This window comes from Mycetomoellerius zeteki, unplaced genomic scaffold (assembly GCF_001594055.1).
Source record: "Mycetomoellerius zeteki isolate Tzet28-1 unplaced genomic scaffold, Tzet1.0 scaffold9, whole genome shotgun sequence".
NCBI lineage: Eukaryota > Metazoa > Arthropoda > Insecta > Hymenoptera > Formicidae > Mycetomoellerius > Mycetomoellerius zeteki.
The window spans coordinates 82,225-105,277 of NW_017257935.1; the positions used below are offsets into that span (position 1 = coordinate 82,225).

Below are 23,053 nucleotides of genomic sequence, written 5' to 3' on the forward strand. Positions count from 1 at the left end.
GAACGAGCTTAATTTTATTAACATCGAAGATTAGGAGGCTAAACTCAACAATTACATTATTACCGAGACACTTAGACCGACTTTATCGATCCTGTTGTTTTGAACCGACCGAGGCACTATCGTAGTACAGATCGCAGCGCTCGCTAATCATAGGCTTGTTCTTTTTGGCTTAACTTTTGCACTGGTTCATCTTTCTTCCTCTTCTTTCCTTTTGGAGAGAAAAGGAAGAATGGGTTAAATTATTAAATTATGCAAAAAAATTTTTCGATTTTTTTGATCCATTACATGAGGTGCCTCCCTTAAAATAAAGAATATGAAATAAGTTCTAAAAATTTGTTTAAAATATTAAATATAAGAAATAGGTCAGAAGAAGTTATTTAAAATTATAAATACTAAATAACTTTTTATTTTTTTATTTAAAATATTTAAATAATAGTGACATCTTTCATTCATTTCTTATATTTATTATATATCGTTGTGTCTCACTCAAAATGCATTTATCTGTTTTTATCTAACATATTGCAACGCCATCTCTTGCAAGATCGAACACATAGGCACAATTATTGCTTTGTTTACTATTCCGAATCTTCGCTCAGCGTTCATATACACGTCATTTGCAGATCGATATAAATCTTTTTTTTAAAGCTTTTAATCTTGGTTTCATAAACTCAATATTGTGCATGTAATACGCTTAGTGCTGCATGTCGTTTGGTATAGCTATAAAACGATAAACGTAAAATACGAGCTATAAAAATTTTGTATTAAACAAACATTTACGTCAGGTGACAAGCTCTACAAATTGACAAAACGTAAGTTTTTAACTTTTTTTTATTTTAGTATAAAGTCTGTTGCAGCACCACCAAATTTTACGCCTACTTTAATCTTGTAAAAGGGTTTTTGGTTCCGTTCAGTAAATTCGGAGATTTATATCGATCTGCAAAGTTCCGATAATTTGGCCAGCAGCATCTCCTTAAACGAGTGAAAATTAAATAAATGCACATGTATATATATGTATACCACCTTGATCAAAAAGTTCCCGGAATTACCACCAAGTGATGCTCTGAGTCAGCTGGTGGTAATTCCGGGAACTTTTTGATCAAGGTGGTATATTATTAAACTGTATTGTATAATAATGTGATTTTTAATATGATTGTTCTAACTATTCTGCATAGAAAAAAATTAAGTTGACTTAAGCTATAGAAGAATCAATAATAAAAATAATATTATCAATAATAAACTAATATAAGGGTTTTATTAAAGTTAAGTAAATAATAAAAATACCCCTTGTATTTTATTATTTGATTTAATACAATATGGATGGTACCATTTTTGTTTATTTTTTAGTTCGGTACAATAAAGATAATACCACTTGGATTTTATAACTTGTGTTGGTACAATATTTTTTTTAAGATAAACTTATTCTTAGCGCCTTTTTTTATCTTTTTTTAAAAAGGTAAATTAGTTATTAATTACTGTTATCATACGTTCTTTTTTCTTTACATGTGCGTATATTGACGAATCTCAACAGATCTATTTTTTAGAAAATAATTTTTTAAGTTCATATAAAATATCGCCTTTTTTAAATTAGATTATGTGATCTTTTAGCATGATTGTTCTAATTATTCTACATATAAAAGTATCAAGTTAATGTTTTAATTTAAAAAATATACCAATCAATGCATTTTTAAATAAAACGAACAAATCTGTCAGAAAAATGTATCGTTCTGCATTTGGATGCAAGGTATATTCTTGAAGTTGACGTCTGTTTACGTGGTTGTAATTATAATATTAATACAAGGTTAATATAAGAATTGACTAATCACAGTAGAATATTTTTTTCATATTTGACTGTGATTGGTTAATTCTTACAACTACAGCCACTTACAACTACGCTTTGTAATTGCAGAATAGACCTTACCTTACGTTTAAGGATCTAATCTTTTTAATTTTTATTATTTTTAGTATACTGCAGACTCATTTATTTTGTAAGTCGAAGATTAATTAAATATTCAATAGACACCCTATCTTATGTAAGAGTCATTCTAATTTTTTTGGTATTTATTATTTTTAATATGTTGTAGATATCTTCCTTTACACGCCCTCATTCAATGTCCTTTTCTGTTTTTTTTCTTTTATCTACTTCTTTTCATTTTCTGTCTGTTTTGTGCTCTATCTTTTCCTTTTTCTTCTCTTTTTACTCTTTTCCATTGTCATTCTCTCTAATAAAAAATTTTTTTTATTTATTATATTTATTTTTAGTTCAAAACCGTTATTTAATCGTAATTCTTCGCTATCATAGTTAATTTTATCAGTATTTTTCGTTTTAAAGACTTTCTTGTTTTTAAAAATTTTATTAATATTATAAAAAATTTTTAATTATTGAATTTACATTTATAGAATTTTAAATTGTCAGATTGAAATTTAATATTGTTAAATTCATGGGTTTCAATTCTTTAATTTCTTAATATTAGAATTATAGTATATTAAATTCTTGTGTTACTTACATTTGAACTGTCCTTTATAAGAATTGCTTGTTAAACATTATGAGCTGGCACTATCAATCCAACGAGGTTGAGAGCATTTTGAATAATAGATACCACAGACTATTTATATCTAGAGAAATCAATATCCTCGTAGCTATATTGTCGGCAACATGCACATTGAATAACATCTTGTTTCAACTTAACTTGGCTAACTTATGATATGAAACCCTCTTTTTTAGCTTTTTTGTCTATATAATTATTATAGCGAAAGAAAAAAATTGCTAATTTAAAAATTATTTTTTATACATACATTTATATGCTTATATTTATGTATACAATAGTATTTAAGCTAATCAAAGTTATAAAAAACGATATTATGTAAAACGTGAAAAATAATTGTATTCTGATTATACATTTCATTACTATGTTTCTACAAACATTACAATTATTATATACTTTTATTTTATATACTATATATAAAATTAAGTTGATTGTTCTGCAATTAATCCATTATACGGTAAAAAAATTTAGTAACAAATTTAGTAGAAAATGTAAGAAAAGTATCTACCAAAATTTAATAATTTCATGCTAATAACTCGAACAAATTATCTTGATATTGAAATTTATAATTCCTTGACTTTTAACACATTGAATATTATTAGTATACTATTAAGGCATATGTACATTTACTTTAACTGTTTTTTATTTAACCCATTAACGCCCTTTTGCATCAACGTCACTTAACTATACTTTAATCAGAGAGAAACCTGAGAGTGGACATCCTGGTTTTTTTCGTGTACTAAACCTCGTAGGGTAATGTCCACGTTTTTGTGATTCTGTTCCGTACTATTACGTGGGTTAGGCAAATAATCAACTTTTATTAAATTAACTTCTGAACAAATGGTCGAAAATTAGTTTTTCAAAAAAAGATTTAAACTAGAAACATATAGCTAAAAGTATACATTGTCAAATATTTTTTACGACTTTTTCTTTCGAATTATTTGGTGTTATATTTCAAAATTTGTCAATTTTTTTTCGGTTTTTACGATTTTTCCAAAGTTTTTTGTTTGCGGTTTGCATAAAACAGTTTTATAAGCATCGAAAAAATATTTTTAGTATTATGGGAACGTTTCTGAGTTAAATGCCGCAAAACGGACCTCGATATCATTTTTTGTTTCGTCGGAAAAAATTAAAGAAGTAACTTCCGAAAAAAATCTGCTTTTGCGATTATTTAAAAAATTGGAGGGTGATGGAAAAAAAAACGAATAACGTAATCATTTTCAGCGCATCTAAATCCTACGGAAACATTGTTCAAAGTTTAAAGCACAAGACCCCCTTAAATTTTGTCGGCTTGTGTAATTAGATCAGCAAAGTTAGAAAAAAAAAATTGGAAATAGGACCGATATGAAAGAATATTTTTGACATAAAAAGCACATAAAAATCACTTTTGTATCTAATTGTTATAAAGAATGAATTAATACTAACTATAGAAGGAAACTAATACGCTAACCGATTTTGCGAAACATTTAAAAGAAACAAGTAGCGTTTCTTGTTGCGCCTGGGTGCAGAGCATCCCGCCGCCATCCTTTCTTTTCACATGTACGCTGAAAACTCAAGCTATATTTCTCAGCGTTTGCAAAATGAAATGACCTTTTTTTGCAACATCTTCACCCGCTAAACAGCGGAAAATTCGAAATGACTCCTACCTTTTTTTTGCACAGGAGGAGAAAATCTTCGCAAGCCTAACCACCCGGAGACCTCCTAAAAAGAGAAGTCGCCGGATGGCAGGAAGATACCTAGGGCCCGATTCTCTGGGCGTGCAGGATTCGATGCGGCTGTTACGCGGCTTATCGCCGCTGATAACAACCACATCGCCTATCTGTTAAAAATTCCCACTAGAAGCAACTACCGCCAGACCTAATAGGGGGGGCGCCCCGGAACTATCAAACTGGTATTTCATCAGGACGCCCCCACAGTCATGGGTCAACAGCCCCCTCCTCACAACGGAACAGGATAGAACTTCTATGCTCGATTCTATGCTCAGACTTAACCTAACTTATCCACTAGTTAAGAGCGTTGACTGTGTCCAAGGACACGACCAACACCACATCCCCGTCCCGCCGACCACCGTCCACCATCTCCCGCAGACGTCAAACCGCATCCACATTGGATCGATGCGCTCTAAAGCTAAACTGATTGTCGGATATACTTCCGGTGGCGTCCAAATGACGTTGCAGGCACAAGACTCTCTCGAAGAGTTTTCCAGATTCATTCAAGAGACAAATTGATCTATATGAGGAAGACCGGCTTGTTGGGTTTCTTCAACAAGATCTTCCAAGAACTAGCCTCGCGATCTTCCATGCCCCGGGAAGCACCCCTCCCTGATGCGTGCCGTGAAGCAACGCGCCTACAGCGAAGTGAAGTTATCTATCAGTTGTTCCAATAATGACTTAGCCGACGATCTCATCGGGCCTTACCAGCATCAATCCTAACACAAGCCTCTATCTATCACCTCTCGTTTAATGACAGCCCAGGCATCGTTCCAGAAAAAACTGGATACGATCGAACCTCCCCACATTCTTCTGCGGAAACAGCGCATCAACAACATCTTGGACCACGCCAAGGGGGAGCGCCTCCACTATCGATTAGGAACCTGCACCCATCACAATTTTGAAAGGCATTCCCCAGGGGTCCTCGTCCAGAGTGTCTAAGAGACCTCTCCAGAGGCTCATCTTGGACCTCCGGATCGCATCTCTCAAATTCCTTCTTGCCTCGCGCAGTTCGCCGTAAGTCTTGGATGTCCCCAAGCGATGCGCGCCTACGAGCACGGGTCAATCGTATGCGACACTGATTGCAGCGAGCTCTCAGCTCTGCGATCTCTTCATTCCACCAGTAGACTGTTGGTCTACCAGTGGCTACCCGCCGCAGCATAGCAACATCCGAGACCTCCCTTATCATAGCATTTTTCACACATGAAGAAATCAAATTGTCCGTGAAAGTATAGATAAAATCTAGTACCAGCGTGTGTTTCGTTTGGCGATATTAAATCATTTGCGTTTTTTGTGTGCATTTGAAGTTTAGAGGAGGTCATTTCGTCTCGGCCGGAAGTCGAACCCGGATCTCTTGTATTCTATACGAGCGTCCTAAGCCTTTAGACTACTGACGCCTTAGTAATATTCTTCACCGTGTATTTGCTGTCAACGATTTATCATGTTGCTCTTACATTATCGAAAATGAATGATAAATCAAAGAGTTTTCCATGAATAGAAGTCATTTTCTTGACAACAAAATGAGCAATAGTTGTTCTCCGTTTGTTCTGAATCTGCTGACACGAAATGTTTCAAATCTCGTGTTGTTGAATACGATTATGTTTTCAGCAAATACACAGCAATTAGTCGAAAATTTGTGCTCAGCATTAATTAAATTGCATGATTTAACTGTGCATAAAACTGTCTTATTCGTTTTTGGAATAGAATTTTTCCACAAAAATCACAAGCCTCTTCTTAAAATATGGTATATATGTCTTTTTATAACTAGTTTTGTTCATTACTAAATAAAAAAACCACTTTTTGGGGAGCACCACTTTTGAAAGTTTATCGAATACGTTATTATAGGTTATTCAGAAGTTGTAAGATTTGTTTTCTGTTCCTGCATGAGGATTGCACTAGAACTGAATTGAACTAAACTAGTGCAAGTCAGACCTGACGAGTGTGAGCGTGCAGGCAAGGAATAAAAAGCGTGTTAGTGCAACATAAAAATGACGTTCCATTGTTTACGTGGAAATATTAGAGTCTTATTTCAAGACCGTTTTAAGTAATGTCTTAAGATGCTCATACGGCTGTCTGATTGGTTCGTGACATCTTAAGACTGTATTTAAAACAATCTTGAGTATAAGAATCGACTCTGTATACCGACTTTAGTGTACATTAGTGCTTACACTGCTTGCACTAACTCCAGACCTTATGCAGTCAGTTCAGTGAACTCATAAACTCAGTTCGTTGCACTGGAATAAGAAAACAGAAAACACTTCAATGTACACTTTCTGATCTAGTGCAATCAGTATATATGAATAGAAAATAAACCTATAGTCTAAAAACAAAATTTTTGGCCGAGTTTTGTGTGAAGATTTCATTTCTTAAACATGTTTGATTGCCGATAAAAAATATGCATTGAATATTTTAATCCCCTCTACAGACCCATTAAGTTTCATTAAAATCGAAAAAGGACATCTAGAGAGGTGTTAAATAAATAAATGTTATAAAAGTAGAATTGTTAGAAAAATTTTATATGTATAAACTTAATACAAATGTTTATAAAAAAGCATTTTTTCATCCTTTTTAAATTTTTTAAAATTTTATATTAGAGGAAGGTCACCGATATCGACATACTATTTTGTTTTTAGACAATATTTCGTAAACAAAAGGTAAAAATTCACTTCAAACTTCAAAAACATAAATACAAATTAAAAAGTGTCTTCTATCAGATAGTATAAGCAGTTTTTATAATACTGTTTGCAATTTTGCAATAATTAAGTTTTTCGTAAGTTATGCAGAAATGAGCGTCTGACAAAATGGGCTCCAAAACTGACATAGTAGGCAATAATGCCAACATTCCTATTCTATAAATAAAGAAGATATATCCTATTCTATAAAGAAAATTAATTTATGAAACTATAAATATTTAAAATGACATAATATTATCAATAATACAGTCACTATTATTTTAATTACGCAATTTGCAAAAGAACATCGTAAGAATTTTCTCGGATTCATAGAATTTGTTTTCAGCTGACTTGGTATAGAAATAAGCCACAAATATATGAATTATTAATGAGTTTGTACTTCTTTAATTAGCTAAACAGATCACGTTTTTATTAGTATTAATAAGGTGCAAAGGTTAGTTTCTAAGAAATAAGGGGATGTCGCTTTAGGAGACCTATGTCAGTATCGGTGACCTTCCTCTATGATGTAATTAATTACAGTTATTTAATATGTCGTATAATAATATAAATTAAGGAATCATTTTATTTTGTGTTACAGATTTTTCGAGACAGTAACGAGCAACAACTTCAATTATGAAGATATAATAAACATACGTGCATGTCAAAATGCGTTAGAGGCTGTGATTATTTTATCTCAAGTTTGAATAATCGAATAGTTTGAATTTTATTTTTAAAGATTATTCAACGATCGATATATCAATGTATCGATACTCTAGTGCTTTCATTAATTAGAAAAATTAAGGATGGTTTGAGTTTGAAATACGACAAACTTTTCGAAAATATTCTTTTATCGTTAAGAAGCAACTGAAAAAGTAAAACACAATTGAAAAAATTTTAAATTTTCTCAGTTTTTTAAATATATGTATACACGTATATATATATGTATATGTACATATATATTATATGTATATACAAATATAAGCTATAAGCTCCAGTAAAGCAAGAAGAGGAAACAAAAACGTCTAGAAACGAAAACGTCAAGAAAACATTTAATATTACGGGATCTATTACGTTTTCCAATTTAATAAGTGACAATGTAACAGTACGATGCAATGAAGGGTCGGAGGTTGTTACGGAGAATGTCGTTCTGGCAGCCTCATCCAGGTTAAAAGGTACAATAAATCTATTACGACTACGAAGAAAGTGACGACGATAACTCCCAGTATGGATACCAGTGCCGATTCGAATATGGACACTGATAACAGTGGTTCTGCTTCTACAGGCATCGGTACCATTGCCTCTGTCAACAACACATCCTTAACATTAGTTAAGGCCGAGAGGCCAGATCATCTGGTAGGGACATCGACGTCGCCTGCGACGGTGACTACTGTAACTACTGGACCAATTGTCACCGGAAGTAATCTTTTTACCGGTATTGCTAACAGCAATAAAATAACTAGATCGGATGATTGGCTAGCGACAGACAGTCCGGAATCACCGCAGAATTCTTTACCAAGTCAGAATATGGTTTACTCTACTTCCCAGCAGCAATTGTCGGAACAACAGCAATCTCCTATGGCCCACTCCAGTCCGCTCGCACATCAACAACAGCAAGTTAGCAATAATGGATACGCGAGTCCTATGAGCACCAGCAGTTACGACCCATATAGTCCCGATGGTAAAATAGGTAAGTATCATTGTTTTAATAAAATTTGCAGATTATAAAAATTACTTTCAGAGATACAAAAATACGGCATAGGTTTAGGAGATATAATAAATTAAAGATCCATGATATGTAGAGGATGATGTTGGTATATATAAGAGGTATATTACGAATAGTGGAGTTTTTATATATGCCGTACTAATCTCTTGAAGAATGTACACAAAGTTAGAAGATCATGGAAAGTCGCAGGTATTTTGTAAACAGTCGACGTAGTTCTCGCAGTTCGTTAACAGCTTTCAATATGCGACTATACGAATTTCTAAGTCTTATTAATGATAAAAATAAATAATAGTCCTCGTTCCGGGTTATAAAGTATATGTGTGGCGGCAGTACATGCTAGGACATGCAGGATATCTTTGATTCCACAAAAGTGGATTTTCCTGCACTAATCTAACTAACTCGACTAGATTAGGGAGAACATTTATATTCTCTTTGATATCATTGCAAGCTTCATTATCGCACTCCATCTTTTTACACTTAAAAATAATAGATAAATTATAAAAGGAGATAACGTAATACCAATCACAATCGATTATTCTTTTCACAATCGATTGTGATTGATCAATTTTTTACTTCTTACTCCATGTATTGTAGACGACGCATTAAGGCCCATCTACAATACACGTAGTAAGCTTGGTTTAAGAAGTAAGAGTAAGAAATTGACCAATCACAGTCGATTGTGAAAAGAATAATCGATTGTGATTGGTCAATTTCTTACTCTTACTTCTTAAACTAAGCTTACTACTGTATTGTAGACGGGCCTTATGGCCTGTCGATGATATGGTCGATACCTTTATTACTTTGGAGCGATCACGTAAAGAAATTATTTCTTAAAAATATCTTATTAGGTTAAAGTAATTAAAATCTTTTCATTGTGATATAAATCATGTACGATTCATGCCAGATTCCTGCACCAACTTGAAAGATAAATTATGTCGTAACTATGTTTTTGAAGACTGACACATGATCTTTTATGAAACACTTCAGAATTATATATAATTAATACCATTATTCTTAGATGATCTTGTAAAAAAACTACTTTTTAAAAGTCTCTTATAAAGTTAAGGCAAGATCTTGTCATCGGATGACAATAGATAATGCAACTTTGCTCGTTTTTCGTAGTAGATACTATATAACGCTTGATCTTTTGACTGTGAATCGCACTTTGCTCAGCTGATCAAGCTATTTCCGATAGTTGCTTTACTCAAATACGGTTGATGCTAATCAATCGCATTTGGCAATTACTGAATCTGTTGCAACATGTGGAATCGGTCGCAATACGCAATAGAGTTATCGCATTTTTTCGTTACATTCTAATCGTTCTTGATATACGGCTTATTTCCGCATAGATTGCATTTTTGCAACTCCCGGTAGCGGAAGGTTGATTTCCAAATCTTTTAGGCAACTATCAGGTCATTACCCTGTAGTTGCCAAGCGATCTATTTAACGTGAATTTCTAATTATTTGATCAAACTATTTATGGTTAGTTATAGGTACCGACTATGATATTCCTCTCTCGTTAGACAGAAAAATAGTCAATCTAACAAAAATTCTCCCGTACATGATCAAATTAAAATTATTTAAAAAATTAACAAATTGTTCATATTATCAAACTCTTCGGAAAGCATTCAAATGCATTCGGAAAATTACAGGAACTATAGTGGAATTAGCAGAATTATCAAAAATCGGCCAGCATCTCATATCGATCGTTTCCATAAATTTGACTTTTTGGAGAAAAATTGAGAATAACAATGTTTATCGTTAGATCTGTATTTAGAACTTATTCAGAACCATGCATTTTTTACAATCCTGCAGAAACTGTGACTACATCTTTCGTAGGAGAAAATGAGACACTGCTTTAACCTGGTGTCTCAATTTACATTTTGACTTTTTTTGGCTTTAATAGCTAGAATTATTTGTTTAACCTATCTGGAATTATAGAACTATTGAAAATATACTCAAAACTCTCAATAATTAATGAATTTCCCCCAAATGATACGCCATCTTTATATATACACTAAAACTTCTATATTATTTATATATTTTTATTTATCGATATTAAAATCAAATATGGTAATATTCATAAAACTTATAATAATTAATTCTTTCTGTATTATATTATTCAATTTATGATATAATAATAATAAATATTTACATATTTTACATTGCTTATATTGTCTACAGGAAAAATTCGTAAACTTAACGTAAACATAAATACGTCTTATAAACGTAATCTTAAAATATACGGCACAATCATATATGATATCTTCGCATTTAAATTTAGTTTAAATATTAACAGATTCTGATATATATATATGTATCTGTTATATCAATTTTTTTTGAAAATCATATTTTAACGACAAGAAATGCATTTATATGTTAGTATTCTCGATCTCGGTTAACTCTCCGGATTCTATCGAGAGGAGTGGATATCCTTGAGAAGGAGCATTGTCCTCAATAGCTATCTCTTGTTCGGCCACTTAGCTCAACCTGACAAGCTTCTCGTCACTCTGTAACATTGCCCATTGCAATTTCTTGTCAAGGTCGAGATCAGCGGAATGTGTCTCGTGTATCTTGATTACAAATATAACGATTAGAATCTTTTATATTTCTCATATATTCTTGAAAAGATTATTGGGAACGAATTTTGATATTTTATAAGTGATACTCGTACATATCTTTTTAGAAATCATGCTCTAATTTTATTGCTATTTATGCTACTATGTGGATCATGAATTTAATGTATTTGCATATTTTATTCGTTAACTATTTGTGTTGTTTTTATTTACGTTATTTTTTTTTGTTACGTGGTTTATCACATCGATTTTATCGATAAATTATCGAAACGTTAGAAAAGAAAAATTTATTTCTTAGCGTAAATGTAAAACAGCAATTATGCATATATTAACCAATTAAGAAATTGGTAATGTAAGAAATTATTAGATCAGACATAAAATCAATATGAACTTAAAAAAAGATAAACAAAAAGGTGCTAACAGTACGCGCTTCTTGGAAAAAAATGTTTTATATTAAATTAAAAAATGAAACCCAAGTGATACTATCTTTATTATTTTATATATGATAAAATCAAATGGTACGTATTTTTGTAAAAATTGCGTTATCTTAAACTTAAATGATACCATTTGTGTAAAAGATTTGATATTGGCGCCAATTTAAATCCCAAAATTAAAAAATAAGCTACAAATGCTACTACCTTTTTTAATTTATATATAGTAAAATCCAAATGATAAGTATTTTTGTAAAAAATTGTGTTGCCTTACTCAATTCAAATAATATATACACAAATACAAGTGGTAGTGTCTCTAATTTAAAAAAAAAAGATCCAAGTGGATTGTTTCACTGTATCCTTAATACTCTTCCAAAAGAAGTAGTTATTTAATATTCTTTTAAGTAGTAGTAGTAATAGTAATAAATTAATTTTCATAATATTATATCACAAAATTGCGTTACTTTATTCAACTCAAATACTATCACAAAGAATTAATGAAGTAATAGTACAAAATGAAAAAAATTAATTTAAATGCAAGAATTTTTTATGTATAAACACTTGGCGCTGCTAGATCTTAAAATGTAATAACGTAGTAGTAAAAACGTGAATATAACTTAGACCGAATAGAGAAAATGAACATTACCATGAGAGTAAAAATAAACAATGTGTAAATGTGCAAGCAAGTTATACGATCATGCAGATTAGAATTAAATCTAAGATAACAAATTTGGATTTGTGAGGGATGCATTGTGAAAAAGAATTAAAGTAAACTTTGTTTTTATCAAGTATAATATTTCCCATTTGTTGATAAGACCATATAGTATTTATATTAAAAGTTATATCAAAATTTATTTTAATCACCTTGTACTGAAGAAGAACCCAAACCTAGAAGTCGAAATATTTACCGTTGTAATCTAATGGAATAATAAAATTTACATTATTCTTAACATTAATATTTTATAAATAATAACATAATATAATAATATTAATAATAAAATTGTTACACAAAAGGATCTTGTGTTGGCTCGTAAAAAAAGCAATCACAAGTTTATGTTGATTTATTCGTTCTGAGCTGTTATTATATTCTCAGTTGTTACTATATTTAGTTATTATAATATTTATAATAGTTAATATAATATTTACATTATGTATGTATAATTTAGGGTGGTCCATCTTTTTCGACTTTCAAATTTTTTCCGCGGCATTTCTTAGAATGGTTCCAATTCATAAAGTGATTAAGAGTAAAAAACTGATAATATTGTACTAATTTTATTAGTTTAGTAGATGTGTTTATCGGTGTATATGCATTTAAAACTCAATAATACTCGATTTTTCTAAAAATTGTGATTTCAGTGTTATCGTCAAAGTTTGATTATCAACAGAGATGATAACATGAATTTAATAATGTATATTTATTAACCAAATATTTATGTTAATCAAATTTATATCAATTGTTGATAATGTCAGCATTCTTCAATACCTTATTACCTCTTCAATACCGTTACCTCCGGGCCCTTGGGGCTCTTTTTATACCACCGAAAATTTGCCCAGGGTTGACGGTCTTTAATAGTATCTCGTCGGTGACCTCATATATGACGTTGTTGCGATTATACTTCTGAGAGAGAGAACCGCTCTTTTTCATATATTACGCTAACTCTATTTCATTCCTTATAATAGAAGTATAATGAATAAACAAAAAATTTAATTTGTGTTATTCATGATATAAAGACAAGGGTATGGTCGTCAAATGATATTCTCTTGAGTACATGTAGAAAGTAGTGGTAATCAAGTGACTGTTATTAGATTACGTCGTGATATAAAGACAAGGGTATGCTCATCTCATGGATGCGCAGTAGCATACAGCCGGTTTACGTCACAATCGTGCAAATTCGGATACTTTCGGAGTGCTCGCACAAAATCTGGCTGCCCCTTGCCATAGAGACACAAGTGTCAGTTGCAATTACCGTGTGCATGTGGCTATTCACTGCCCATTCTTCAAAAATAAATTAGACAAGAGTCTTAAACATCCCCCCTATAACCTTTTCTGCAACTGACAAAAGTTGACAACAGATTATGGCCGCAAATAAAAAACATACTTTGTTATTGCCGGTACTGTTAGCACATTTCTACCAAATATCGTCAACAACCTTGTCGGCGAAGTATATGACAGAGATGCGGTGAAAAGCGAGCAGGTCTGTTCAACGCGTTGATAACAAATTGACAGCAGATCTTAAGCAATTTTGCTAATACAAAAGCAGCGTTTTTCACGAAAGAATGCAACATTATCTGTTCGTCAAAATATATTTGACACCATTTTGTCGGTACATTAGACAACAGATTTGACCTGCATTTGGCATCAACCTGTCGTCACATTGCTATTACCAAATTTGTTCTGGTATTGATTTCAGTTCGACTATAAGATATGTTCTTCAAATATGGTTTACATTGGAAATCCTATTACGGACACAGTAGGTTCTAGTTTTGACATATTATTCTGTTGAAATTATTGCCAATTTTATATTATCTTGCGTACAAAATGTTTGCTGGACCGTTATATACAGGGTGTTAGTTAAATATGTTGCCATACTCAACAGAACGATTCTTTGGTTTATTTCAAGTAAAAAAGCCGTTAGGACACATGTTTATATGGACTTTTTTACTTGAAATAAACCAAAGAATCACTCTGTTGAGTATGGCAACATACTTAACTAACACCCTGTATATATATATATTTTTTTTTTCTTTGATTTGTGAAGAGACTACAAAGAAAGTTTTCACCTGATCATATATTTTTCCAGGTAAGTGATGTGAATTTTTTAATGAAAAGTATTAATTGTTATTAAAAATGTAAAATCACCTTCCATTATACAAATATTTTCACATTTTCTGGCGAGAGTATAAAACTACATCATTTGTATAACATCATTAATATCAATGAAATATGCACTGCGTATTTCTTTACAAAGAAGTAACACATTATTCTTTGAAATGATATGTGATACATGTTAGTATAAGTTATTTGAATTTAGTGGTTAGGATTCATGTTTTAAAAGTGAATCTTACTGGAAAATACTGTAATTCACAAAGCTATAAGTCACAGTACTGAGCAAATGAATTTCGAATTTGCCGCTTAATGATGGCGCATCTGGGTGCATTTCTTATTGGTAGTCTGAAGCTATCATGCGCGTGAGCATACCCTTGTCTTTATACTTTGAATTACGTCACATTTACGTGCAATATGGCCGCAAATCACGGCCACGGCGAGCACGTAAAAGTAGCACGTGTTTATCACATTATAAATAATCACACGTTAAAAATGAGGTGGACAGTGAAAGGCTGTAAAAACTATTTTCAGAAAACGAAAAATCTCATTCGAAATTGTGAAATATTTTTCATTTCCAAAAGACGAAGCTGTTTGCATGAAGTGGCGTGAAGTTTGTACAAATCAAGATATCTCCGTTACCAAAGGTAAGAAAATATACAATCGAATCGGTGTTAGCGATGGCGAATTCAGTATCGTTGATATGTTCAAAAAATTGCTCCTTCCCGTCATTATGTTTTGAATATTCCTAATACAAATAGTATAAAAAAATAAATTTTGTTCCTTTATTTATGAATAATTTCATGCTCATCGTTGCTTCTTATTGTATTTCAAAGTTTAAACAATAAATGCCTCGAAAAGCATAATTTGTAATAATAAGAAAAATAATTATTTTGTATAATCTAATGCGTTGCACAGATTTATAGGTTATAAAGTTATGTTGCAAAAGTGAATTTCAATTAATTGCAAGTGTGAATATGCATTATCCTTTTTCTTAATAGGAATAAAAATTGGAAAATATTTAATACTGAACATTTAACTGATCGACAATAACTTAAGTATACATTATTTTATTTAGAATGAATATGTTCAATACATTTTGAACTGTCATGCTTCAAAATATCTTTTCGATTGCAACTGCTGGGGTACTCTCTGAAAAGTTCATAAGCTGAACAATAATACGGTTCCCATGTTGCATTTATTTAATGACTTGCATGTGAAAAATACACAATCGCTTAATCATTTTGATGAAGGAGGAACTACATCATTGATAGCAAATGCGTTTAAAGTAATGATAAATGTACCAATCGATAATATCAATATGCCTGGAGAAGTGTTAAATGCCTATATGCACATCAATGTATCACAAGAAGTAGTGCATTCATCTGCAGTTTTAGCAAATATGTCAATGGATTGTGTCGGTACACTTATTCAAGAAGGGTCGAATACTTTAATGAATATGAAAGTTGCATTGGAACAAATAGTGCCTTCATGTACAGTTATAGAAAATGTGGCGATGGATTTCGCCGATGTGTCTAAAAAAAATGTCGACTGCGTCAACACACATCGATGTCGCATCAAAAGAAATTGTAGATGCATCAAAGAGTATTATGGATGTGTGTAATGTGGACAATATCGTACATGTAACACCAAGTGTATCATCTGCCATAACAAATCTTCATAGCTCAAGTAAAAGCGTTGACTCCATGTAAGTAATACTTTATCTAGATCACCCTAATGTTCAAACATGAATATAACTATAAAATTATGCTCGTGTTTTTAAATTTTGTTATCTTCAGATTCTTTTGTAAAAAAAACAAAATCGTAATAATTATTATAAAAGAGGAATGATTAATTATTAGAGAACAATAGTGTATGTCATTTTACAGTTTGAAATAAATTTTTTTTTGGTAATGTAAATAAATATAAAACTACATCTTATAATAAAATAAAATGTATATATAAATAAATATAAAAATATATATAAATTTAAAAAAATAAAATAATATATACATATTATAATAAAATATGAATATGAACAAGTAAGGATCTTTTGTCCAATTATTCTTTTCCTGCATTGTTCGGCAATGTTTATTAATTTTCTCAGCATTGTATTAGTTTTATATGTAAAGTTGTGGAATATCATTTTTTATTGTATGCTTTCAGAAAAAATTTGCAACAAGAATTGGAAGCCTTGAAAAAGAAATTTGCAAAATTTAAACTAGAAACTAAATAAGAGAAATTGAATAGGTTGGTGAAGTTACATTTATATTGTTACTCTAGTATTTACTGAATTTGTATACATGTATTTTATTTGCCTTACATTTTCAGCGAGAATCTTAAATTGCAAGTGATTGCAATGAAGAAAAAATTGAAGCAGCAAGAACAAAATTGGTCTTGGGACATTGAAATGTGTGAAGTCAAGATGCACAAATCTTTAGGTAAAGTTTTCATGTCGGGTCAAATACGAATATTATTGAATCCTAACGTGACACGCATAAACTGGTTTTCGGAAGATATAACGAGCGCTATGTCTTTACGATGCATCAGTTCTAAAGCTTACCGGTACATGAAAAGTGTTATGAAAATGCCTCTCTCTGTTTTTTCAACGCTAAGAAGGTGGGCATGTAACATAGATCCTGGCATGTTAGATACAATCCTTACCTGCATGAAATGTAAAAGAAAAAGCATGCAAATGCATGAAAAACTAGTTATACTCACATTTGACGAAGTCCACTTATATAATAAAATTGTTATTGATCGAAAACTGCAGCAAGTTGTTGCACCACACAAGTTGTGCCAGTGTGTAATGGTCCAGTATATTTATTATTTTCGGCACCCTCTCGACGAAAAGTTAAAGGTTTTTATGTTTGCAGATATGCCGTTACTTCCTCAAGTTAGCAAGAAACCATTTATTGATAATGGGTTCGATGTGCGATAGCATCACGTAGATAAGAAATATATCGAATGAATCTTAAGTATTTATGCAAAAGATCTAAAAATTTCTTACAACATTTTTCAATATCACCTTCACGTCCAAGGCTGTGAAAGACAAAGAGTATTTCCTACTATACTTTATACAATTACTTTTTGAACGAACAGCTTCCTCCATTAGATGGTTTGGACAAAAAAACTATCTTAACCATTTTGACTGGAAGGAAACAGCGCGCATTGTCTGTTTCGTTTAACGACTCGTTGGAAATGTTTAATGCTAGTAGTATATATGGCGAACATGACAGCAAAAAAGTTTACGAGGTTAATTTAGAAAACAAGATGGCATTTTATGAACGAGATGACAATTAGAAGACACAAAAGTTTAATTACATTCCAAAAAGGCATTATCATTAGTAACTGTTCCTTGCAGCAATTTTTGACATATATTAAGGGGATGTATTCCAATAACTACGTTAAGATGCAATACATCATCAAACGGTTAAATCAAGATGTACTTGAAAACATTTTCACTTATGAATGCCATTGGTATTGTATACGACAAGCCCACCGCTCTAGATTTCAAATACCGCATGAAAAGATATATTTTAGGCAAGTACTCAACCAATGTGTTGTGTAATGAAAGAGTTTGAAACGTTTCGGCAGAATCTGATCTATCTTGCCTTGCATCTCTTCTTGCTACTGGCGAAGCTAGTGACAATTCTAGTCTGACAAATCCAGCGAAGTACTAAGTGGAATGCTCGAACTGTATGCGTTGAAGGATGATATACTACCGCATTTTGAAGAAGAAAAATTGTGCGCTGAATACGATGCAGAAAATAATAATGTAACCATATGCGATCTGTCTACGTTTCGTCGAACTTTGGAAGAAGAGAAACTTCTATACACTGAAAAAAACATGTACTAAATTTTAATAAATAATTGTTTGAATAGTACTAATATAAGTATAATGCCAAATTCAAATGTGGGTATTCTACCGTTGTGTCACGAGCGAAAATTTCTATAATTCTGACTTCACTGTACGTATACTGAAGATAGCTCGAAGAGGAGCCGAAACGTCTATGTAATACTTGGTATACAGTAAAGATTTTACGCACCATTTACCGCATTATAACTCTCATTAGCCCCATTTGATTATATTTATGATAATAAGTAAATCAAATTTATTTATGGAAAATGAATATTTACTAAATCAAATATTTATAATAATAGCTATAAATATACAAAACTCTCAAAATTGTCTAAAATGTAATCAAATGGGGCTAATGAAAGTTATAACGCGGTAAGTGATGCGTAAAATTTTTATCATATATCAAATATTACACAGACGTTTCGGCTTCTCTTCGGACCATAGAAATCGAGCAAAGTCTTGCATAACCTGACGGCAGATTTAGAGCAAATTGAGAGCAGAACCTGATTCGAGCAGACTGCTCGGTTTCTGCCACCAATCTGCTGGCATAGCCTGTCAACAGGCTTTGTCGACAAATCCATCCGCCAAATGCGAACACAGATGGCTATGGTTTTGTAGTCAAAATCTGATGAAGTTTGCTGCCAATTTGGCTCCAAATTGCTAACATTTTGCTATCAGAGTACTTGTAATTAAATGCTAAAATGTATCTTAAAAACGTTCCAAAATGCTTAAAATAAAAATGCGTTATAATAAATGCTGACTATTGTGTTGTATTGGCATATTAACATCATACATGTATCGGGGAGTTACTGAACAAATAATTATAAAGTAATCACTAGAATTTGTTATTTAAGATTTCTGAGTAGTCGGCCATATTGAATCGTGACGTTAGAAGTGAAAAATGACATTAATTTTTATTATGTGTTTTATTAAGCCATTCATTAATAAAGACAATTTGGATAAAATGAAATAATGAGATCGCCTTAAAACAATTGAGGGGATTGGCGGAATAAAGGCACAATTCTACTTAGGCCCTTTTTCCGGAGATTAGCGCAAATGTCTTAGCTTGAATGCCTTTTCGAATCGTCATAGCTAAAGGCTGTGTTTCGATATACACTGCCACTATTGAAAATCTATAATTCACGTTAGGTATACTATAAATTTTCAGTGTTAGCTGTGTATGTCAGAATACTTTCTTTATGACAAATTGTAAAAAAAGGTTTTAAAAGTCTATTACACAGCACACGTACTTCAAAATATTATTTGTGACTATTTGAAAGACAATTACTTATAGTAACTTATAGTATGTGAGTATCTCTATGTAAGACAATTACTTATACTAACTTATAGTATATGCGTATATTTATATAAAAACATATTAAAATATTTAGAATTATGATACTTTATACACGATTTTATGTATATATTACGAATATATTATAAATAAAATGATTTACAAAAATATTGTGGAAATTAGTACTTACTTTAACTTGCTAATTTTTAGAAAGTTATATATTTTTGTACTAAGTCTTAAACTAAATTTTAATAAAAAATAAAATATACTTTAAAAATTGAAAGTGTAATTTTATAATTTATTTATTTCTATGAAATTTAGTTTTCAGATATATTTTTAATTACTTATAACTATATACCTGTATACATTATGTAAAAGAAACCAAATTAACTTAAAGTTAACTAAAGAATTTACAGTTCAAAGGAAGCACATTTTATGAGGAACGCTGTACGTAAAACAGTAAAACTCTATAATTTAAATTCCAATTATGGTATATTAGTTAAAATAAAAAATTATAAGAATCGAGTAAAATACGCGCGCGCGCGCGCGCACACACACACGCGCACGCGCACACACACACACACACACACACACACACACACATATGTTATAAATTAATTATACTATTCAACGAACAAAAAAATGCACAAGAACAAAGCATTTTTAATAGCTTTTGAGTGGCAAATATGATTTTCTGCTTACCAAATTGTCCTAAATGTAATAATTTTGGGAAATTTGTTGTTAAAGTTGTAAAAGGGGCTATTTCAGTGTATTTGTATATCCATTACAATTACTGCAATATGTGACATGTTTAAGAAGTTTTATTACAATCGAAGTTAAATATGTTATTAGAATTCCAAATTTTAAAAGGAATTTATTGTGTTGTCAATTATGATGAAAAAAAATAATTGTGCGACTAAAATAGAGTCTGTTGCGATAAAGTTATGACTTACATATACTATTAAGGATATTTATCAAATATTTTTTAAATTATGTTATTTCTACTTGAAGATTTTTTAGTGAGTACTAATCTTATGTCAAAGGTAATATATTAAAAATGGTGGAATCAATATGATGAATATCATAATTAATAAATGTTCGAATTTTTAGAATAATTTATGCATAGGAGCATTTTTATACAATTTAAATTGAATTTAACTTTGACGTCAGATTAATACTCAGCGTTCTGGAAAGGTCTTAATTTTGAATAACATACAGCTACCCAGTATCCGAAAAGGGATTAAAATAGATTGAAAATTTTTAATACATTTTAATTCATTAGAATCCAAATTCTTAATCCATGTATTTGGATAAAAAAGAATTGAACGTGGTAAAATTGAATCATTTTCTGTTCCAATACGGGAATAGAAAATAATTCTTTTTTATGGATTCAAATGGATTCAAATAGATTCGTTTTTTATAGATTCAGATGGATTCAAATATAGATTCAAATTGTCAATCGGCTATAAAATTAATTAATACTATAGTTTTAAAAAAGCCGCTTTTTTCAAATTGCCGAAAAAATTTCGGTTTTTTTTCCGAAAAATTGTTTTTTTTAAATTGTTTTTGCTATGTAAAAGACATAATAAGTAACTTCTAAATTCCTTTATAAAATTAATGCGATCTATGAAATTATGTAGCATTATTTTTATTAAAATTTTTTAATTATCCTTTTATTTTTATAGTAAAACCTAATCTAATCTTCTTTTAGTACATGGCAAAGCTTAAGTAGACAGATTTTTAACTCCAGTTTGCCACACTCCGGTCTAATAAACTCCTGAAGTGTCTCTTTTTAGTTTATTTTTTTTTAAATATTTTATTACGAATTCAGATTAAATCCAAATTATTTTCTAGATCTACTATTATCATATAAACATGATGTTTGGACTCTATATTTTTAATTCTAACATTAATGGTGCAATAGTGTATGTTTTATATGTTTTATTGAATACATTATGCGATCTCAATCTTTTATACAATTTCAAAATTTCTGTTAACTTATGTTAACAGAAATCTTGCTGTGTACCTTATACGTAATTATTTTCTTTACGGAAAGAATCGAGAAGCAAACGTAGTAGATTTTACGAGCACGCGTGAATTTTTCTACCCTTGGGAAAAAAACCAAAAAAATCTGGAAAAATTGGGTTTTTTCTGATCCTTTAAAATTAATTAATACAGTTAATTACTAAAATAACTATTATAAACTGGTATATCATATTCTAAAAGATACACAAGATAAAATTATAATTTAAAAAAACGTTTTCACGTTTCTCTTTCACAATTTTAACACTTTTCACTAATTTTTCAAAATTATGACATAAATAATTTAATAAAATAATATTTAATTTAATGAAATATATAATATTCATCACCCAAAAAATAGAAAATAATTATTTTCATTTTTATGCTTGAAAAAAAAATTACTGACCAATGTTATTATATTTGAACACAGTTTTGTCGCATCTTTACATTACATATTGGAAATTTCGAATGCAGTGTTTCTGAAATGCTGGTTATGTGGCACAGTTTGTCCAGGCTTGCCTGGGTACAGCGAGGGTTGCCCTCCTTTCTCTGACCATGACCCACCCCGATAGTTCCCAGCTAAATAGTAGCTCTCAGCCCCGTTTTAATACCCCTCGCATTTGTAACTCTATCCCGACATGTGCAATGCGTTCTCGCGTCCATCGTATGCACATGTAAAATATCTCATATTTACTCGCTAATTTAATACAGTATGTAACAAGTAAATGTGGTCATGTAGTTAATTATTCTTATCCGCAGATCGCTAGAAAGTTTTTTTTTATTAGACATTTTGCTTTTTTAGATATCATCTTGTATGCGATTGATTGTTGGATCCAAGAAAGTGCAAGAGTCAAGAAATATAACAGATGCACTATCCAAAGGATCAAAAATTTCCTAATAGTGTACAAGTACCTATATTTTGAAGTTTGTGAAGTCTAAATTGTAAAAAATTTAAAATTTAAAGAAATTATTAAAATATTAATTTTAGAAAATGCTCTTTAGAAATCTAATGATTAAAATTAACAATTGACGATTTTACAGTTTCTCCCTTCCCCCTTTTTATAAATAATGCGCAAAAATTTTTAAATATGATTTAGGTAAATCAATTCTTTCGACTTTCATAATTAGTTATGTTAATTCCATACTATGTTAATGTAACTCCATTTTTGTCTAAGAACTCTTTTGAACTATAATTTAAAGAGAAATAGTAAATAGCGTTAATTAAAAAAAATTAAAAAATTTATTATATCATATTATCGGCAAAAGTTTTTTTATTACTCAGAATTTATTACGAGCATGCATGAGCGCGCAGATTTATTCAGGCATAAAGCACACTGCGATACAAGGCGCGCATTGACAGTGAAAGTTCCAAAAACGAATCCACTCCGGTTCAGCCA

The 23,053-nt window shown here is 30.9% G+C and overlaps 2 protein-coding genes across 3 annotated transcripts in view; both read left to right on the top strand.

The window, feature by feature from the left end:
* Ecr (ecdysone receptor) overlaps positions 1–23,053 on the top strand; it is a 76,048-nt gene that overhangs the window by 3,253 nt on the left and 49,742 nt on the right. The window contains exons 2-4 of one of the 2 annotated variants that reach the window (XM_018459984.1): positions 7,523–7,604; positions 7,920–8,096; positions 8,207–8,611. In XM_018459984.1, coding sequence (XP_018315486.1) covers positions 7,583–7,604; positions 7,920–8,096; positions 8,207–8,611 — 604 coding nt within the window. In that variant the 5' untranslated portion in view covers positions 7,523–7,582. Of the gene's footprint in view, positions 1–7,522; positions 7,605–7,913; positions 8,612–23,053 lie in introns of both variants that reach the window. The other variant, XM_018459983.1, reaches the window with a different exon arrangement.
* On the top strand, positions 14,907–16,186 carry LOC108730351 (uncharacterized). Its single transcript, XM_018459986.1, has 2 exons — positions 14,907–15,125; positions 15,557–16,186. Exon 2 carries the CDS (start codon positions 15,668–15,670, stop codon positions 16,100–16,102), a length of 435 nt encoding a protein of 144 aa, XP_018315488.1. The 5' UTR covers positions 14,907–15,125; positions 15,557–15,667; the 3' UTR covers positions 16,103–16,186.